Source organism: Sebastes umbrosus, chromosome 1 (assembly GCF_015220745.1).
Source record: "Sebastes umbrosus isolate fSebUmb1 chromosome 1, fSebUmb1.pri, whole genome shotgun sequence".
Classification (NCBI taxonomy): domain Eukaryota; kingdom Metazoa; phylum Chordata; class Actinopteri; order Perciformes; family Sebastidae; genus Sebastes; species Sebastes umbrosus.
The window spans coordinates 4779687-4799586 of record NC_051269.1 but is presented as its reverse complement, the minus strand read 5'-3'; the positions used below and the strand labels follow the sequence as shown (position 1 = coordinate 4799586).

The following is a 19900-nucleotide window of genomic DNA, read 5'->3' as shown; positions in this document are numbered from 1 at the left end:
ATTTGTCAAACACTGAAGACAAATCTGCTCTTTACACGGCAGGACACAACCTTTCAGCTGAGGTCGTAAAATGTGCACGCATAGCGAATCCCAACTGGTTAATCAAAAATATTTCATAGTAGTCGGTTGTTTGGCTGGCAGCCACTCGCCGCTCAGAAAGATTGACCTGACATTGAGTAGAATTTTTGTGCTCAATGCACTCATTCACTCATATGCGCGTGATAGAATTACACCAAAGGAATCGTTTAAAGAGATTCGTCCGTCACTCATCAACCATTATTTGTTCCAAGGACTTACTGAACTGAACTGTGTACCGAAACGACCTTCCTGTACCAATGTTTAGGACAAATACATGTACTGTTACACCCAGTAAAAAATTACAAACCTGATTTCACGGAAGGCGTATAAACAGCACAATACAAGGACGTGTCATGATGACGCATTTTTGGCTTTTCGCATTTGTACACCAAGCAACAACTCTACGGGTAACGTCCGCAGTTATGTTTAGGCAACCAAAATCACTTAGTTAGGTTCAGGAAAAACATCATGGTTGGGCTAAAAATAAGTACAGAAACTAAATAAAATACGTATGGAAACAACGTAACGTAAGTACAGATAACATGTGACAAATGTCCCTTAAAAACATGTCACAAACGTCACTATCTTAACTTACAAAACAAAACACCGGTCTCCTGGTAGAAAGTCCTGTGTTTGTTGGACCCATCCACCTCCCCTTCCATCCATTACGGTCAGTACAGATGACATGGCGTACAAATAACCAGCCAAAAGCAAGAAAGGCGTTCTCATTGCACACTAAATGCCTCGCACATTATTGAGTCATTATTATGCCTTTTCGTGTGAAAGGGCTGAAATTATGCACCTAGAATATTGATATTTGTATATACTGTTCCTCGGGTTTGAATATTTCCAGTCCATGTTAGGGACTTTTTCTCCAATAGAAAATAGTTTACCTTCCCTCTCTCATATAACTTTGTCTCTCCGGGCTTTGCAGAGTGAACTGGTTCGTCGGCACATCCAGAAAGAGTTTTGGAGAGTCCAGGATGTATTAGAGGGACTGCACAAGAATAACTCATCCAGAGGCACTGACACAGCCAAGCACAGAGGTAACGCACTGGTGCTGGAAAACAATCAATGGCAATACCAGTGTCTCTATCATGTATATTCTAACAACTCTGTCCCTGCCACCCCCTACCTCCCTCTCTTTCTCTCACACAGTGGCCAGCGGTGCATCAGGCTCCTTTAGCACCAATAGTCCAGCCAGTCCCCTGAGCTCAGTAAGCTTCACCAGCCCGCTCAGCCCCTTCTCCCCAGTGCCCGGCTCCCAGGCTTCCCCACCAAACACCTGGGCCCGGAGGTAAGCACCGGACACACCCAGCCGGGGACCAACCCCAATCCAAAACCTGGCACAAGCCCATGCTCCGACTCTAGAATCAACCCTGAAGTGCGTACAAAATCAAGCCCTAAACCCCGTCCCAAGTCATGTGTAGTGCCTCATTTCAAAACTGACCCTAAGCCTAGTTGTAGACCTAAAAGTTACAGGGAACCTGACACAGCCCTGCATGCAGAAAACATAAATTACTATGGTTGTGAAACCCATGAACACACCCTTTCCTCAGCTTTCCCTAGCTTTCCAAAACCCTGGGGAGTCCTTGGGTAGATTAGACCCTGTGATAGAGGAAACAGACCAAAACTTCAACTGCAGAACCAACTCAAACTTTGACCATCCTATAAATCCAGCCAAAGCCAGAGTAGGAGAACAGATTAGTTTTCTCAAAATAAAATGTCAGGACTCCAAATACACCAATCAGCATTCAGACACGATCCAAACCCACACTGACCTTCAGGAAGTTAGATGGTTAACCTCAACTGTTTGCAGCCAAGAAGTCAAGATTGGCCTTAGAAAAGATGTCTATCCAGACTCCCACCCAAATCACGTCTCAGCAGGATACCACGGTGACCCCAGAAACCTGACCTCCAACAGACGCTTTTCTATACCTGAATCCAGATCCTGCTTCTCCAGGACTCCTATCATACTGATGATTTAATATTACGCTACAGTCCAGATCTTCATACGCCTTCAGTCCCTTGTTTAGAGGTGCTAGCCATGAAACTCTACTCCATCATCAGCTAGCCTTCTCGGGCACCGTGTCGTGCTGGCGCAGGTGCTAGGCCACTTACTTACCCCAACAATCAAGGGGGAATTTGGGGAAGCACTGACACAACCGTAACACAGTCTGATTCACCCAGTAATCACTCAGGTAAAGTGTTCTTGCAGACCAATCTTTAAAGAAAAGTATGTCCATCACGTCACAGTTGATTACGATAATTCCAACATTCAATCTGTTCAGATTTGTAATATTGTAAATATAGAGACAATATTTCCCACCAAATAATAAACATTTGACGTTGCCTTTGCTAAAGGTCGTCATGACATACGATACGATACGATACGATACGATACGATACGATACAAAACGATACGATACGATACGATACGATATGATACGATACAAAACAATACGATATGAAACGATACGACACCATCAGCTGCCTCCAAAGCAGCAACATAATTTCTGTCCGCTTTAGTAAAGCCATTGTTGCTGTTAATTGCCATTGCAGACAAAACTTTAACAGACCTTTCACTTGTCAGAGCGCATTCTTTAACTGCTCTGAGAATATGCACGCATACCTGAGGTATTTGCTTAGATAACGGTCTGAGTCACATACATATTGGGGGGGGGATTTAATGTCATATGTCAGAACATTTGGCTAAGGTTACAGTAATTTAAGGGGTAACGTGCTGTTACATAAAACCATAGAAGAGGCATGTTCTCTCATTGATGTCAATCTTTCATAAAATCCTCCATCGTATGAAGAATGAAGGTTACCAACATTCATGTTCAGAGTTTCCTGTCAACCAAATAAAATGTATTAAATATATGAGTTGAACTTTTAAATTAGTTATTTGACTTTGGTTTGGTTTACCCTTTCAATTCCAATTCCAAAGATGGACCTAATCTATTTCTTAGCAATTTAATGCTATTAAAATGTTCCATATTGGCCTCCTTCACAAGTCTATTCTAGGCGACAAATGACTTTCACAGTGATGGTTGAAATGTCATGGCTGTTTTCACAGACTGTTTATGATATACAAATCCACATAAGCTGTCAGGTCAGGTGTCGGCCACCTGGGGATTTTTCACGTCTAACTCCTTAATACAGGATAAAGAGCCCCATTCCACAGAATCATTCCCATGAGCCCTTTCTGCTCTGCACTTTGCCTGGCTTATTATCACTCCTCCTGATGTGCAGCACTCTCTTCCACCTATCCTTTCTTTCCTTCCTTCCTCCCTCCCTCCCTCCCTTCCTGCCCTCATGGTCATCTAGGAGAGTGTTCCACCGAGACCTCCCCTCCCCAAGTCCCTATTACCCTTTGGAGCCCTCCCCTACCTTCCCTCCCTCCATCCCTCCCCTGCCCTTTGACAGCACCGCCTGGCTACGCAGCTTGGGCATCGATGATGGTTACCTTGATGGTGAAGATTCTCACATCAGAAAGGTATTTGGGTGTTTCTGCCCCTGTCCTGCCCCTCGCTTCACCCGGTCCTAATTGTCGTCCAATGTCATCTTTTAAAAACATCATTCTTAACAAGTTCTTCCTCTTCTAAACCTCCATTTGTTCAAGCACTCTCCCATTGCTTCTGATTATTCCTCTGTGTCTTCATATCAGCCTGTATTTGACCTCCCAAAGCACATAAGTGGGTTGCTCTTCCTTTGCTCTTTTAAATGCCTCTGCCACTAAAAAGCCATTTCAGCAGCATGCTGTAACAGGACGTGCACTTTTTTTATTTTTTAGTAAACGCTGTACATTTCTGTTCAAAATGCACTGCAGGCACTTTGGTACAGAGACCCGCTTTTGCCAAGGATGAGCAGCACTTGTGGAGTTCTCTATAGCCACAAATCATCTGTCAAACTCTCCATGTGCTTAGTTTGTAGTGTCTGGTGAGGGATGTAGTCATTCTAGTTAGTACATGGTCACACCAGGAAGCAGCACAGTGAAAGTCATTCACGCATTCTCACGATATAGGTATAGGAAGCATCGTAGTGACCACTTTCCCTCTTGGTATCTAACTGAACAATGAGTGAACACAGTTAATTCATGGCAAACGCATTTGTACCATCCAGTCCTGTCCCATGACTGGCTACACACCATGTGTGAGGGCCAGCACCTATAGGCAGGGAGCACCGCCCCTTTTAGGTGTCGTTGAGTGGAGCTTCCTGCCTTCATAAGGCCAGGTGTGGGTGATTACAGTCTCTTTTAGTCTGACTCCTAGTAGATGTGTGGCAGGTCAACACTGTTTGTGCAGATTTGTAGTGCAAGCATGTGTCCTGAGCCATCCAGATTGATGCTATGTAACCCCATATTGAATTAAAGGGAAAAAATGATGGAAATGGATAACCTAAAAAAAGGAGAGGGCAATCATAAATTACCCACTACGTGCTGAGCACACTATGAACTCTTTCACTACACCGCAACCAGCACTGCAAATAGATAATGTATGGAACTGTAAAAAGTGACTATCATCCTTTTGGGCCAACCACACTGCATGCAAAGAAGAGGGGAAATACCACGACTAGCCTACTCCCCGCAGGTCTCTCCCACTGCCTGGAAGAACAGAAACAAAAATACAATATAATGTGAATCAGTTGGTTCTGGTTTACAAAGAGTTATTTTAAGTTACAAACCACCACAATGCAACAGTCAGACTTGGATGAATCCAAATTAACAAATGCGCAGCTGGACACAGTCTGAGTTTAAGCCCATGTAAAACAATCAGTGGTCACATTTATCAGGCTTCGGTGTTAAATACGTCTAGGCAAAGCAGCAGTCTAGCTTCAATCTTAAGCTTCAGACACACAAGGAACGTCAGGAGCGCGAGGCGGCTGCGTTACTTGTTGTTTTTATTTTGGAGTCCGTGTTAACAGTTTAGAGCATCCACACTGCTGCGCGTCTCACGCGCATCTCAGCTGAGTCTCTTCTAGAGAATAGAGGTCTCGCCTATTTTTAACGCGTGCCGCGCGCGTCTCACAGCAACAACAGACAGTGAAAGTGATATATTGACTGTATATTAACATCATACCCGCTACATTACTACAGTTTTGTTGTCTATCTGTAGAATATGTTACGGAGATGAAAAAAAGTAAATACTTATTTTTAAATTAACACTTCCTGGTTTCATTTCAAAATAAAAGCCCTCAAGCATTTTTTCTATGGACAGAATTCCTTAATTTGTTAACACAAGGCTTTTATTCTGAAATATGAGCATTCAGTGTTGTAGAACTTGCATTGACTTAAAGAGCTCCATGAATGAATGTAGTACGGAGTTTTAATTGTGGATTATTACTATTATTTACAAATTACCACACGTTCTTAACTTTCTCTGTCTAAAATAAATATAAATGATATTTATAATGAAATGAAATGGCCATTAAAAGACAAACTCTATGTAGAAAGAAAGGGCTGGCAGCTGAAATGCAGCTGGTGGGAACGCCCGACACGTGAATCACGAAACCACCACGCCACGCAGATACTGTGCGCTCCTGACATTCCTGGTGTGTCTGGGGCTTTGCTCCTCAGGGCCCTACTTCAGTGCAATCACTGGCTCTGCTGTTGCTCAACCGGGGGGAGAGGCAAAAGGCTGAATCTTTCCCTTTTCAGTATGGGGGTTTACAGAGCATCAATCTGGACGGCTCAGGACACAGCTGCACTACAGATCTGCACAAACAGTGTTGACCTGCCACACATCTACCAGGAGTCAGACAAAGAGACTCTAATCGCCCACACATGGCCTTATGAAGCTCCACACAACCAGACCTACAAGGGGCGGTTCTCCCTGCCTATAGGTGCTGGCCCTCACACGTTTTTCTCTTTTGTGGAGTAGTTTACAGTCTAGGAGAAATAAGAGTCGATTTTGGACTCTCAGACACTCTTTGTTCCCTCAAGGTCAGCACTGTTAAGACGGTTTTACAACTGGCCAACAGATACTTTTGGTGTGAAATTTCACTGTCGTACATGCTGGTGTGATCAAGCCCTTGCCATGACTGCGAGTGATGTATTGCTTCTGTCATGACAGGTATAACAGGCGTGTTAGCATAATGCCCTCATCACTATACTGTACAAAGTAATGCATTACCTAATGCATTCTGACTTTTTTTACTACCTTCAGGTTTAACGTTGATACATGACAAATAATACCAGTTTTTCCGCCTTGCAGCCCAAGTTTGGAGAACAGAATAATATCAGTGACGTGCAGGACCAGGGCCAGGACAGACAATCCGCCATGAATAAAGGTACAATAACCTATAAGCTCATGTTTCCATGTAATAATGCTCCTAAACTGATCAGCTGATCTAGCAATTAACTCTCAGGTTGGTAGACAGAACCTCCTGGAGCACTGGATTACGCTGAGGTGTGACTGTATCATTAAATTAAGTGAGACAGGATGTGAATACATTACCTAATTGTGTTAGCTTTGAGCATTCAGCTACCTCTTCTTTCCCATGGGTTTTGAACTTATCTGTTGTGTCTCTCGCCAGTCGGCATCGTCCCTCCTAGAACGAAGTCCCCCACCGACGAATCACACATCAGCTCTGCTGGAGTTTCCCGCCATAACGGCAGAGTGCCTAATGGAATCTCTAGGGTATGTCAACCTAAACTACATGTACATAATGTCCAAATGTCTATCTAAAGTACAGCATGCACAGATGTGATATAGATAGTGGTTTGAAAACTTAGATAAGTGTCCCCTTGTGTTACTATTAGCGGGGTTTTGCCAACACAATAACACTTGATCGCTTGTGCTCAGATACTCCACAGTATTTTCACATGAGAGAAACAACCATACTACATTCTGATTACCACCAACTTAGCACCTTAATCAGAAGCATACCATGACAACACATCTTCAAATAACTGAGTGGGCTGAGAAGTTGTTATTTCATTCAACAAATCAAAGAATGACATGGAGGAGGTCCTGCCTAAATATGTGCTGTTTTTGAATATGACTATTTATTCATAATTAATGCTTGCTTTCCAGTCTTAATGGCCTCATAAGTGTAAGCCATGCTTCTAACTCTCATAATTAAAGTTATTTGATATCTCAAGATAACAATTTGATTCTCCTTTTATGGTCTTAATATACAGTTCAATTCATTTTTACATAGCAACAAAACATAACAGAAGTTATCTCAAGACGCTTTTCATATAGAGCAGGTCTAGACCGTGCTCTATAATTTAGAGACCCAACAAGAGATCCCCCATGAGCATGCACACAGTGGCGAGAAAAAAAACTCCCTTTTAGCGGGCAGAACCCGGCTCTGGGTGGGCGGCCATCTGCCTCGACATGTCGGGTTGATGCACAGTAACCACAATAATAACACAACAGCTATAATAGTAAGACAAATAGGACTAATAACAATAATCAATAGTGGGGGATATAAAAATATAGAACAGCGTAATTCTAAACATAACTGTTAACTCAAAAAGGTTAAACATTTTATTGTTTTATATAATTTGGCCTCATGGAAGCACAGAGGATTGAACCTTTTGGAACTCCACACGTCATGTTGGTTTGCCAAGTGAGACAACCTAGCGTCTGTCTTTGACATACTGTAGGACTTGAACCTCTTTCTCTCACAGTCCAATTCAGTTGTTGCTGTCTATTTAGTAGTACACATCTCTGTCACAGGAGCGTCCAAAGAGCGCTGTGTTTCCTGCAGAGCTGAAGTCAAAGATGAGTGTGGAGGAGCAGAACGAGCGAATCCGACGCAACCAGAGCAGCTCTGTGAGGGAGAAGAGGCGGAGTCTAAACCTCTCAGGTGGCCAGTCTCCAGCCAACTACAGAGTGGTATGAGCAACCATGTGATGATCCTTGTCAAACAATACAAAGGTGCCAGTAGTGGCAGTAGAGTAAAAAACCAAACCAGTACTTCCAGGTAGGTAGTGTAGTCCAACAATTTGTCAGTGTTTGGAAGTGGAAAGCCAGTGAGCAATAACAACGGTGTGTCAGGGCACTATAGCTGGTGAAGGTATAGTGCAAACTAGGCTGTGTACCAGACATATAATTCACTTTTAACAGATGTCAACAGCATTTAGATGTCTGCATTTGTTTTGTTACTTTTCCAGTAACTTGACCTGTCATCTAAATGACAACATTTGCCTCAAAACTTGCATCTCAGAGTCAGAGTTGTTAATCAAATTATAAAACACAGAAAATATACACACCCTGATGGAATTAGTGCAACTTACTCTTTCCATTTCTGTCAGTATTCAGTGTCCATAAATCCACTTAGAAATCATACAAAAAGGCACTCCTTATAACCGCATGTCTTGTCTAGACATGTTCCTCAAAGTATCAAAGTAATACAGGTGATTGTTGTCTGTACATTCATAGTTAGAGTGCATCATTTGATCTTATATATATATATATATATAGTTTTAGTTTTCTGAACAGGTTATTCATCAGTCTGTGTGTGTGTGGACAGATTCGTAGGCGGCTGACAGCTCATGAGATTGACATTAAAGACTTGGAGGCGGCGGTTCGAGGCCCGGGACTGGAGTCACCGCGGGAGGAAATCGCTCGCCTGAGAGGGTTTAGGTCTGAAGGAGAACCCTTCGACCTGGACATCAGCAAAAGAGGTGAGCTCAGTCTGCTGATGCATCGCTCCCTTTTAGTCACTCTTTCTCTCATTCTGTTAATGGTTGTGAGACATGTTCTCACATTGTGCATTAGGGCTGCACGATATGAGGAAAATATGCAATGACGTCGTTGAATATTGCGATAATGATATTACTTGTGATGACTAAACAGATGTATAAGTGTACTCAGTCCTGCCTTTCTGTTGTTTTTAGTACACAGCTATATTTTAGCAGAACAAATTGCCTGTTGAATAAAAAAAAAAAAAAATGTAAGGAAATTATTTCCAACATTTTCTTATTGAACAAATTGAACATTAAACTGAACACAAAAGGCACCGAGAACAGGGTTACTGCAGCATGACAGGTGGGAGTGTTAGCGGCAGAGTAAGGAACAACAGGAATGGTATTAATTATCAGATACTGTGTCAACCTATTTTCTATAAAGAAAATGAGATGATAACTAAATAATGGAGCCAATACCCAAATATGGAGGAGCTGAAGACCAGAGGTATAGTGGTGTCTTTGTATGCTGTTGCTACCGACAACGCAACCCCCCTCCCCACCCCCCCCACCCCTCCTTCCACCACCCCCACCCCCCGACACCTCGTCACCGACCACCCTTAACTCCAGGAGTTTTGTGTTTAATCTGAAAGTAATATAATATAATATGGAATGTAACTGAGTACATTTACTCAAGTACTATACTTTGTACTATTTTCTGTATAGAGCAAGTTGTACATACAAACAAAATGAAAGCTGATCAAATATGATGCACTCTTAAGTATATTTTGCTGACATTTTTGATGAAAGACTTTTACTTGTAATGGAATTTCTTTTTATATTGCGTTATTGCTACTTTCAGGGATGTGATACTAGACTGTGAGCTATGAAGCTTGCGTGTAATGGAACGACAAGTGAAGGGACATTTGTTTGCTATAGTGTGGATCCATGTTTATTTAGATGCCTTTGTTCTAGCTGTTGGCTCCTGACAAGGTCGTGATCCCGGAGCGCTACCTGGATGTGGAGGACACCACTCCTCTCAGCCCCGAGGAACAGAAGGAGAAGCAGAAGAAACTGGAGCGGATCAAGACCCTCATTGCCAAATCAAAGTGGGTTTTGATTCACACATACTGTATATTTTCAGTCACTTGTCTATGCTCCTCACATCTTTCCAGACATTATAAACCCATAAAGCATGCCTTTCTTGCTCCTTCCTGTGCTGTCCAAAAGCTCAATAAATGCTTCCAATCACTTTTAAATTGCAGAGGAACCAAGAAGTGCTGTCCATTTTCTTTATCACTGTTCATTTTAGCAAAATAAGATCAGATACAACTGTTAAGGTATAAATAATAACCACCATCCTCTGCGTCTCCTGTCATCTACCCACCGTCAGTTTGCAGAACATGGTTCCTCTCCTGGACGGCCCGGTGGAGGGCGGAGCTCCGACCAGCTCCCAGCAGCAGCTGCAGGAGCAAGAGAAGCGTATCGAGATCTCCTGCGCTCTGGCCGCCGAGGCCTCTCGTCGCAGCCGTCTTCTCTCCGGTGAGGACTCTCTCCACACGGCTGCCTCAGACACCGTCGCCACGTCACTAACCCTCTCCCACTAACTGCCCCCCCTGATCACACAGCCCAGGACCGAGCCACAGTACTTACTCCCAACACTACCTCATGCACATTTCTGCACATATACCTCCATGATTCACCCAACTCCCACTGAGAACTACTGCTGGTCTTCATGTGTCGTTTATCCAGATTTTACCATGGTCTGGTATACTAAAAATGTGATCAGCCAGGATATTTAGTATGCAATAACTGCTTAATTTACATATATGATAATGTATCTGCATCAGAGCAGTTACAGGTACTCCACATTATATCCATTTCCGTCATGATGTCATCAGGCATCACACGTTAATGCATGAGCCCATATTCAGCTCAACAACTGTATTTGCGTTAAGATAATTAGTTAAGATAGAAGTAGTTTTTATTTAGAACTGTTTACTGTGTATTTCATAATCAGTCGTGTTTAGGAAAAGATAACGAGAGGCAGACAGTGTGACCATGAAAAGTGTCAAACTTGTGGACTCAGCAAAAAAAACAAAATTTCCCCCAAACAGTCTTCAATAGCTCAGCACTGGTGAGGTAGACAGCCAAAGGTTCAGCATGCAAACAAATCACACAAAACGACTGACACAGACTGTAATAGCTGGGAAAATTTGGAAATAAAATACCATGGCTTTCTATACAGACATTCAGTGTTCCCAGAGGATGAATCCTTTTGGTGATCTTCTGACTATTTCATGTAGCACCGTGATCAGATCTAAAAAAAAAAAATGTCTGATATGTTGGCTTATGACCAAACACCTGCAAAACTATTCACAATTCCCATCAGCCTCAGACTGACTGGCTGCATGCTCTCACACTGAACTGAGACACATGCATAGCTGAGCCTAATCTGAACACGCATTTTAAGGATACGTGGTGATCCAGGGAAACCAGAATTAACAGTTTTCGTCCAGAGCTGTGTGTATTTTCACGGTCACACGTCTGATTGTACAGGAGTCCCTTCTCTTCACCTACTTACCTCACCGTACTTCTTCCTTTGATTGGTTCACTTCTTGTTTTTTCTGCCTTTTTTCCAGTGTTCACTCCTCACACCTCCCTCCATCTCATTCCAGCCCAGTGCGCCCCCACCAGTCCCCCCACCTCCCCGGACCAGCCTGGCCCCTCCCCCTTCTTCCGCTGACTTCCCCAACTCCGCCCGCATCATGAAGGCGTGAGTCACGCGAGGTGAGTCTCCGTTCACCACACCACGTCCACCTGTCCCCTTTCTTCTCCCATCCTGTGTAGACCCTGTGCTTGCTTCCTCCTGATTTCATCTCCTGGAGTTTATGACAGGACACGTTGTGTTTGACCAGTTTAGGTTTTGAATAGCGGTGTTCATATTTATATGTTCAAGCTGCTGATGACCCATTTTTGGTCCAAGTGCTCCATATCACCCTCAAACTTGTAACGTAACCTCAATTTTTGTTTGTCTTTGGTTTGCAAGAAGCAATAACATCTAAAAAAATTCTCAACACAAGGTTTAATTTGTTGTTCTGAATATTTCAACCACATCTCACATCGCAACTCTATCCACAAGTAAGTTGGACCTTGTGTTGAGAATTCTTTGTCACTCTCGAGCACATGCCATCCGCTGTAGTGTAGAATGTGTTGTGTTAGATATGCTAGTGCAGGGGTCAGCAACCTTTACTATCAAAAGAGCCATTTTAGGCACAAAAAAAATAATAATTCTGTCTGGAGCCACAAAACATTTGAGCATTGTGATGAAGGTAACACAGTTTATAGTCTAAGTATATAGTATATAAGTCTAATGCGGTGAGGGCCAAAGTGCAAATGTATTACGGAGTATTAGGGCCACATTGAAGGAAAAAAATCTGAGATTTCCAGAATAAAGTCATAATATTACGATAATAAAGTCATAACTTTACGAGAAAAAAAGTCGCAATATTATGAGAATAAAGTCATAGCTTTACGAAAAAAAAGAAAATAGCACGTAAATTTACTACTACTAATATTATGACTTTATTCTCATAATATTACGACTTTTTTTCTCGTCAACTTCTGACTTTATTCTCATATTACAACTTTTTCCTCTCATTAACTTCTGACTTTATCCTCGCAATATGACTTTATTCTCGAAATCTCATATTTATTTTTTTTCCTTAATGTGGCCCTAATACTCCGTCGTACCATAGACCTAGAACAATGATAAATAAAAATGAAAATGGAAACAAAAAACAGTTATTCATTTCCATTTTTAAAAATCCACAGGGAGCCACTGGAGAGGAGCTAAAGAGACACATGTGGCTCCAGAACCGCAGATTGCAGACACATGTGCTAGTAGAACAGATTCCTGTATAAAGACATGCTGTAGCAGTGATTACATATACATCTGTCCTAAAATGGCTTTCAAAGTGAGAATTCTCAGTACCTGTGATACAGGTAATCTGAAATGATCTCTCTTACTCCGTCTGTCTTTGCCTCTTTTTTTTCCTGTAGCTCAAGCTCTGGCTGCTGTCAAGTTCGATGGAGCGTCTTTCTGAGGATTCACTGGAAAAACTGATGGAAATGGCTCCAGATAAATGACTATTATTTTTTTTTTTTTTAGCACCTAAACTGAACTACAACAAAAGCACGGAAAGTTGTCGAAGGAGGTTCCTGGGAGGCAAGAGCAAATTTTAAAACCTGAATGGAAGCTATAAAGACTTATAAGCTCCCCCCGCCCTGCCCAACTCCAGTTCATCAACTCCTGCTATGTGTGCCCCCCAAGGCCCCACATCTCTTACCAGCTTCCAGGTGTGAAATATTTCTATATAATTTCGCTCAGGACATAATCTACAAAGTAGAGATTACTGATGAACTATGCTGATGATGAGACATTTTACACTCATAATAATGACAAAATGTCAGCGACCTGAGGTTCAGTGTCGATCAGTTCGCCAGGGAACGCTGCATATGAGAGGCCCACACTGAAGAGGAACAAGGAAAAGAGAAAGAGTTGGGGATGAGGCCAGATGAACGTCACTAACAAAAGACTCGCTGCAGTAAAACCTACAGAGAGGCTCTGAACATGCTTTAGGACACTAAAAGCCAGAAGGATGTTCGTTATCATCTAATCTCCATATCAACCTTGAAAACCCACCACGGCTTGCGGCCCAGTGAGGAGCGGCGCTCTGTGACAGACCGAGGGGATTCGCTCACGCCGACATATTCTGACACTTTGACAACTGATCGAAATACGAGTGAAGAGCCTCTGATCCTTTTGTGAAAAGCTGAGGACTCTCCTGAGCTCACTGTGATGCCTGTTTCACCAAGTCCTCCACCCCCCCGTATAACACTACTATCAACCTCACCTGCTGTCAGTTCCACTCATATACAAACTCAATGTCGCCTGGATTACATTTAGCATCAATTACCCGCCTTTCACACCAAACACACAAGCACAGAGTTTGTTGCGAGACAGAGCCGAAGATGAAACGCAAAAAAATGAAGCTGCTTATGAAGACACTGTGTCCTCCGTCAGCTTCAGAGTATAGCATAAACACAATATCTATTTTCTAACCTGGTATCTTCACCCTCTTCAATATCTGCTGTCATGCTTGAGTTTTTTTTTTTTTTACTCAAGTACATGTAGGATCGTACAGTGAGGTCCCTGATGTACTCCAAAATGAGTAGCTCTGTAAATACTACATCGGGTGTACACGGATTTGATCCATCCGGCATGCTTGTGGCACATATAGTCTTCGTAGTCATCAGCATATCAGCATATTTGGGGGTCAAATTTCAATTTATTTGAACTTTTGCCACAAAAACCTGGAGGAAAATCAAGGCAGCGTGCACAGCTAGGACTTGCTCAGCTGCCTGCTCTGTGCCGTGTTGACTTTAATCTCCGGTGTGAAAGCCAGTCAGATTGTAAAATTGAAATCCTTAACTTGTTTTAGTTGGTCGTTTTCTCTCATCTGCACGGTGGAGTATTGTTAGACACTGAGACAGACACATTTACTGTGGTTAATGTGGTCACTGTCTGTATGGTTCTGTTCAGTCTGAGGTGTGAGACAGGAAGTGACATGCCTTTCCCCAAATGTTGGGGGTCAAGCATTATAATAAAGAGCATATAACACCAGCAGTGGATTACATACTTAGGTATACCATGTGTATTTCAACTTTTACAACAGCTGATTCAGAGTAAACAGCAGGCTGTGACACAATCTTCTGCCCTAGATGTAAAGAAGCATCTGTCTGAGCCTAAAAGGAGAGACAGAACTTGCTCAAAGTTGAAGGTGAAGACGAGTCCAGAAGCCTTTTTCCTGATAGAACGATTTTCAATTCAGTATTCCTTCGACACATGTGCTCATGGGTTAAATTTTGGCAAAGACTTTTTCTAACCTCTCTCACCTTCAGACAAAGATGGTGGTTGGACAAGGAAAACGTTAGCGCAGACTACAAGTAGGAAATGGGATGAGTAGCAGGGACCGCCATCCACCAGCCTGACCATTACACCATCACTGCTCTATATAAACCTCACATTTCTGAACTGGTTTGTCACAGGACGTCGGCATTGAATAGAATCCCTAATCCGGTGTAATTCATCCTGTATCCTGAAGGGGGGAACGATCACCCAGCCTGTTCTCATTCAAATTCAGTGGACTTCATCACAGTGTTCAAGAAATTCTCCCAGTGGTCGTCTACAGATATGTATAGGTAAAGTATGTTGAATAGAAATGGTACAGTGTATGTGGAAAGTGAAAATAGAAGTGACCTTAGAAGAGTAACTGTGCTAGAGAAGCACTTGTCTGTGTGAAGAGGAGTTAGCAGTGATGCAGTCATTTGAGAGGAAGTATATGTACTGGAACACACTGTCATGTAACATATCCCGACAACATTTCATCCAGTCATGCAGTGCCATAAGTCTGAAACATGTCTGTGTTTATATGTTGTGATGAATGACTTACAGAGGAGTTTGAATCTGGAGGGAAATGCAATGATTGATGGTACCAAAGTCAGAAATGTCTACACGTAGTGGCTTTAAATGGAACTCCGGTATGGCCAATATTAAAGGTCCCATATTGTAAGAAGTGAGATTTTCATATTTTATATCATAAAGCAGGTTGAAGTGCTATATAAATTCTCTTAAAGTATAACGCTCAATCCACGGAGAAATACACACAGCCCGTATTCAGAAACGGTGCTTTTGAAACAAACTGTCAGGATTTCTGTCCATCCGTGATGTCACAAATCTACAATATTTAGACCATTACTCAGTTTTAAACGTAAACATTCTAAATGTGTCACAGTTTGTTTCCGGTTGAAGTCTATCCGAATATCATCAGCTGACAGGAAGTAAACATGAACCCAAATGGTTGCCTAGCAACACAATTATGTTGCAATTCCGTTGAAATGCACTAAAACGGAGCGTTTCAAACAGAAAGTAAATACAGGTATATTCAGGCTGACAGTATGAGGAAAATATATTTGTTTTAACATTTAAGTATGTAAACATGTTCTAGTAGAACCATAAAATACAAGTATGAACCTGCAAATTAGCTTAATATGGGACCTTTAAGTGATGAAATAATACATTTAATGCTTTATTTAACTATGATTCATTTATCATGAATTATTACACGGCTGTGTTGAATACTTGATTCTGAATGGTCAATCACGGCGTTCTGCGGTCTGTAATTTCTGTATAACAGACCGTTGCTATGGGCGCAGTTCTGATGTCGGACTCTGGCGGACCATTTTTGCGTCAAAATATAGATTTCTTCAGTAAGTAGCCGTGTACTAAGCGGGATAATATACAGCTAGCGGTTTCACAACAATGAGTGGCTCGCTGTACATTATCCCTTAATAATACATTGATTTCATTATTTCATTTGGAATACACCAAAATGCATAAATTAACCAAATATTGTGAAATAACTGAAAGAATTATTACTCATGATATGTCGTGTAATCATTCTTATTTTCATAGTAACACTATTTTATTGCAGTTCATTTTGATTAAAGTATAGAACATTTTATTTATTTTACTTTTTGTTTCATAGAAGTCTGTTTTTAGTCCATAATTGCATTTGCCAATAACTCTTTTATTACATATCATTTGTCTATATTTTTTAAGCCACTGATTAAACATATTAATTATGTGGCCGGTTGGGGAGAGGTGACTCCATCTGCTGGTACTTTAGAACACACAATGGACTTCATTAGCGTGTGTCGCACAGAAAGGTCCAAAACACTTTACTTTCTGGCCATGCCTCTTCATTGCAACTTCCTCCAGATTTGAATGCTGTGACAACACACACACACACACACACACAAACACCTCCCGTTGTTATGTGTACGCTATCTATGCTTTTTTCCCCCTTACTGTACACACTTCAGTGTTCAAGTGACCTGCCATTCTATGTCCATACTCAGTCAGAGACAATACGGCACAGAATTTGACTCTGAAACGTCATTAACGGCTCTCACTACGCAAAAAACGAAACAAGGATTAAAAATGAATACGTCTATTTTTTCTTGTTTTAAGTTTTTTTTCTAGAAAGGGAATATGTTCAAAAGAGACAGTTCATATTTTTTTAGATGCATGGATATTCAATGACAAGTTGAAAGGTTAAATTTCTACACTCAATTATGTTTTGCATTTTTCACAAAAAAAGATACTTTTTTATTTTATTGCTCTCGAGGATTGTTTGAAGGAGCAGAACATAGATATTTTTGGATCAATTGGAATCTGATTGTGTTAGAAATAACAGCCGAAATATTTGATACTAGATGTAGCATTTGTGAATGATAAAAAAAAAAGAATATATACGTTATATACATTGGTCAATGTATATAATATTTTGGATTTCAGTTACAATATATCCTACTATCACATGTAACCATTACTATTTTGGGGGAAAATAGACAAACTGCTTGAACTATGCAAAATGATAAAAATAGACAAATAATACGCTTGCTTTCAGAAGACCTTGCAATAAAGTGAATGTATACAAATAATGAGTTTCTCTAGATGCTTCTGAATTCATCACAGTATTTTGTATGATAAAACATGTCTCGCTGCCTGGAATGATGATCTATTTACTGCTCTAAGTTTAATCCACTTGTTGATGATGAAGTTCACTGCCAAAAAGACTACTGAGGTTAACTGTCAGCCCGCTCGTTACCAATAGGCTCCCCTGATGTTATTCTACAGTCTTTGTTATATCAAACTGTATGTCTGAATGAATAAAGTGCAAAAACAAAGACAGACTGGATTCTTTCACATCAAAGCTTAGACGAGGAAATGGACGGTCAGTTATTTATTGAAGACATGGTTGAAAACATACTTACTAATATTGTAATCCATTTCTGTCAATTGATCCCCTAACTGTCACACACTGATCATTTAAGGTTTGGTTGGATTTAAGCCCCCAAAAAAAACCTCTATTAAAGGTCCCATACTGTAAAAAGTGAAATTTTCAAGTCTTTTATATTATAAAACAGGTTTAAGTGCTTTATAAATAATGTTAGACTATCAAAACGCTCAATATACGGAGAAATACAAACAGCCCGTATTCAGAAATTGTCTATTTGAAACAAGCCGTAAGGATTTCTGTCCATTTGTGATGTCACAAATCTACAGTATTTACACCATTTCCCAATTTTAAACGTAACATTCTAAATGGGGCACAGTTTATTTCCGGTTGCAGTGTATGTAAATAACATCAGCTGACAGGAAGTAAACATGGACCAAAGCTGTTGCCTAGCAATGCAATTCTGTAGCAATTCCATTGAAATGTACTAAAAAGGAGCGCTTTAGACAGAGGGTAAATACAGGTATATTCAAGCAGACAGTATGAGAAAAATAAAGTTTTTTTTAAAACATTAAAGCATGTAAACATGTTGTAGTAGAAACCCAAAATACAAGTATGAACCTGAAAATGCGCCTGATATGGGGCCCTTAAGGTTAGGGCCAGCGAAGGCCCTATTGAAACTGTAGTGTTTCTTCTTTTTCTTTTTCTCTCAATGAATCGCCTTTTTGACAACCTTAGCCATCTCAAAAAGTTGCTAAACTTGGCACACTTATCAGATGTGGTGAAAAATGTTATATTTTAAGGGTCTCGAGCTTGGCTGTTGCAAAATGACTCGTTAGCGCCCCCTAGAAAATTGGAAAAATTGATATCCGTGCTCCGGTTTCACCTACAAGTATGAATTTTGGCAGACAGATGTAACATGTGGAGACGCACAAAAAAGTCTATTGGAGTTATGGCCAAAACTCAACAGGAAGTCTGCCATCTTGAATTTAATATGCGATTTCCGCCCATTTTTAGCGTTTTATAGGCCGTGTACTTTAACGAACTCCTCCTACAGATTTAATCAGATCGACTTGAAATTTGGTCAGGACCATCTTAAGACCTTGAGAATGAAAAGTTATCAAATTGGTGAGTTTTCACTGAACGACCTAACCGTGGCGTGGCGGCCATTTTGAGCCATTCGCCATGAAACAGGAAGTTGATGTAACTCAACTGTACATAGTCCGATCTGCCCCAGATTTCTCAGGCATGATAATGGTCCAGTCCTGAGGACATGTACATGCAAAAATATACTCATAGCCCCACCCCAAGACTCTAGCCACGCCCTTCTTAACTCATGAACCGTTTGTCGTAGAGTCTTGTGGGAGGTGTCATATCACTCAGCAGATAGTTCCTGTTTCATTGGTGAAGGTTATCCCCGCCCCCTGCACATAAGCCACGCCCTTTTCATAACTAATGAACCGTTTGTGGTAGAGTCTTGTGGGAGGTGTCATTTCACTCAGCAGAGAGTTCCTGTTTCATTGGTTAAGCATAGCCCCACCCCCTAAATTTAGCCATGCCTCCTTTTTATAGCTCATGAACCGTTTGTGCTAGACTCTTGTGGGAGGTGTCATATCACTCAGCAGAGAGTGCCTGTTAAGTTGGTTAAGGTTATCCCCGCCCCCTACATATTAGCCACGCCCCCTTCCATAACTCGTTAACAGTTTGTCGTAGAGTCTTGTGGCAGGCGTCATGGCGCTCGTCAGAGTTTGGGTTTCACCGTGCCCGGCCGTGTCGGTCAACATCCCGCTAGCACCCCCGACGCGCGAGGAGGGGTGAGGGCCCGTTCATCGCTGCTCGCAGCTTTAATTTACTTTTATGTCCTAATGTGATCACTGTATTTCAGTTGGTGGTTCTTGCTGTTTTTGTTTTTGTCTATTGACTATGTTGAAATGGCAATTAAGTATTTAATCTTGAATCTTGAAATTGCTAAAAAATAATTTTTCTGATTCAAATAATTTAATTCAATTAAGTCCAAAGATTCATACAGCACTGAACGAAAGAGAGGGGCATGGAGATAAGGAACATTTTTATTAAGAGAAAATAGTTGCATATTGTTTGTAAGAACTTTCTAATCAACATTGATGGCTAACTAAACGACAACTAAACAACCTTAGTGGACACAATGATATTTTCCACTCCGTATTACTGTTAATCAAACTGTCACTCATCCTTGGTTCTAGATAGCTACTGTGTACTTTCCTTGTATTCAGGATCCCAACACACAAGATAAGGAGTAAATCCATGGAATGCCTTTGAATGGCTGATGACATCACTCAGG

The 19900-nt window shown here is 41.3% G+C and overlaps 1 protein-coding gene across 1 annotated transcript in view; it reads left to right on the top strand.

Annotated features, from left to right (window-relative positions):
- plekha6 (pleckstrin homology domain containing, family A member 6) overlaps nt 1-15389 on the top strand; it is a 69508-nt gene extending 54119 nt beyond the window's left edge. Inside the window, 14 exon segments of the mRNA XM_037763973.1 lie at nt 1013-1124; nt 1237-1347; nt 1350-1375; nt 3409-3444; nt 3446-3577; nt 6294-6369; nt 6616-6719; nt 7767-7925; nt 8563-8729; nt 9700-9825; nt 10110-10258; nt 11395-11429; nt 11431-11506; nt 12779-15389. Of these exon segments, the coding sequence (XP_037619901.1) occupies nt 1013-1124; nt 1237-1347; nt 1350-1375; nt 3409-3444; nt 3446-3577; nt 6294-6369; nt 6616-6719; nt 7767-7925; nt 8563-8729; nt 9700-9825; nt 10110-10258; nt 11395-11429; nt 11431-11496 (1299 nt within the window). The 3' untranslated portion in view covers nt 11497-11506; nt 12779-15389.
- The last annotated feature ends 4511 nt before the right edge of the window (nt 15390-19900 follow it).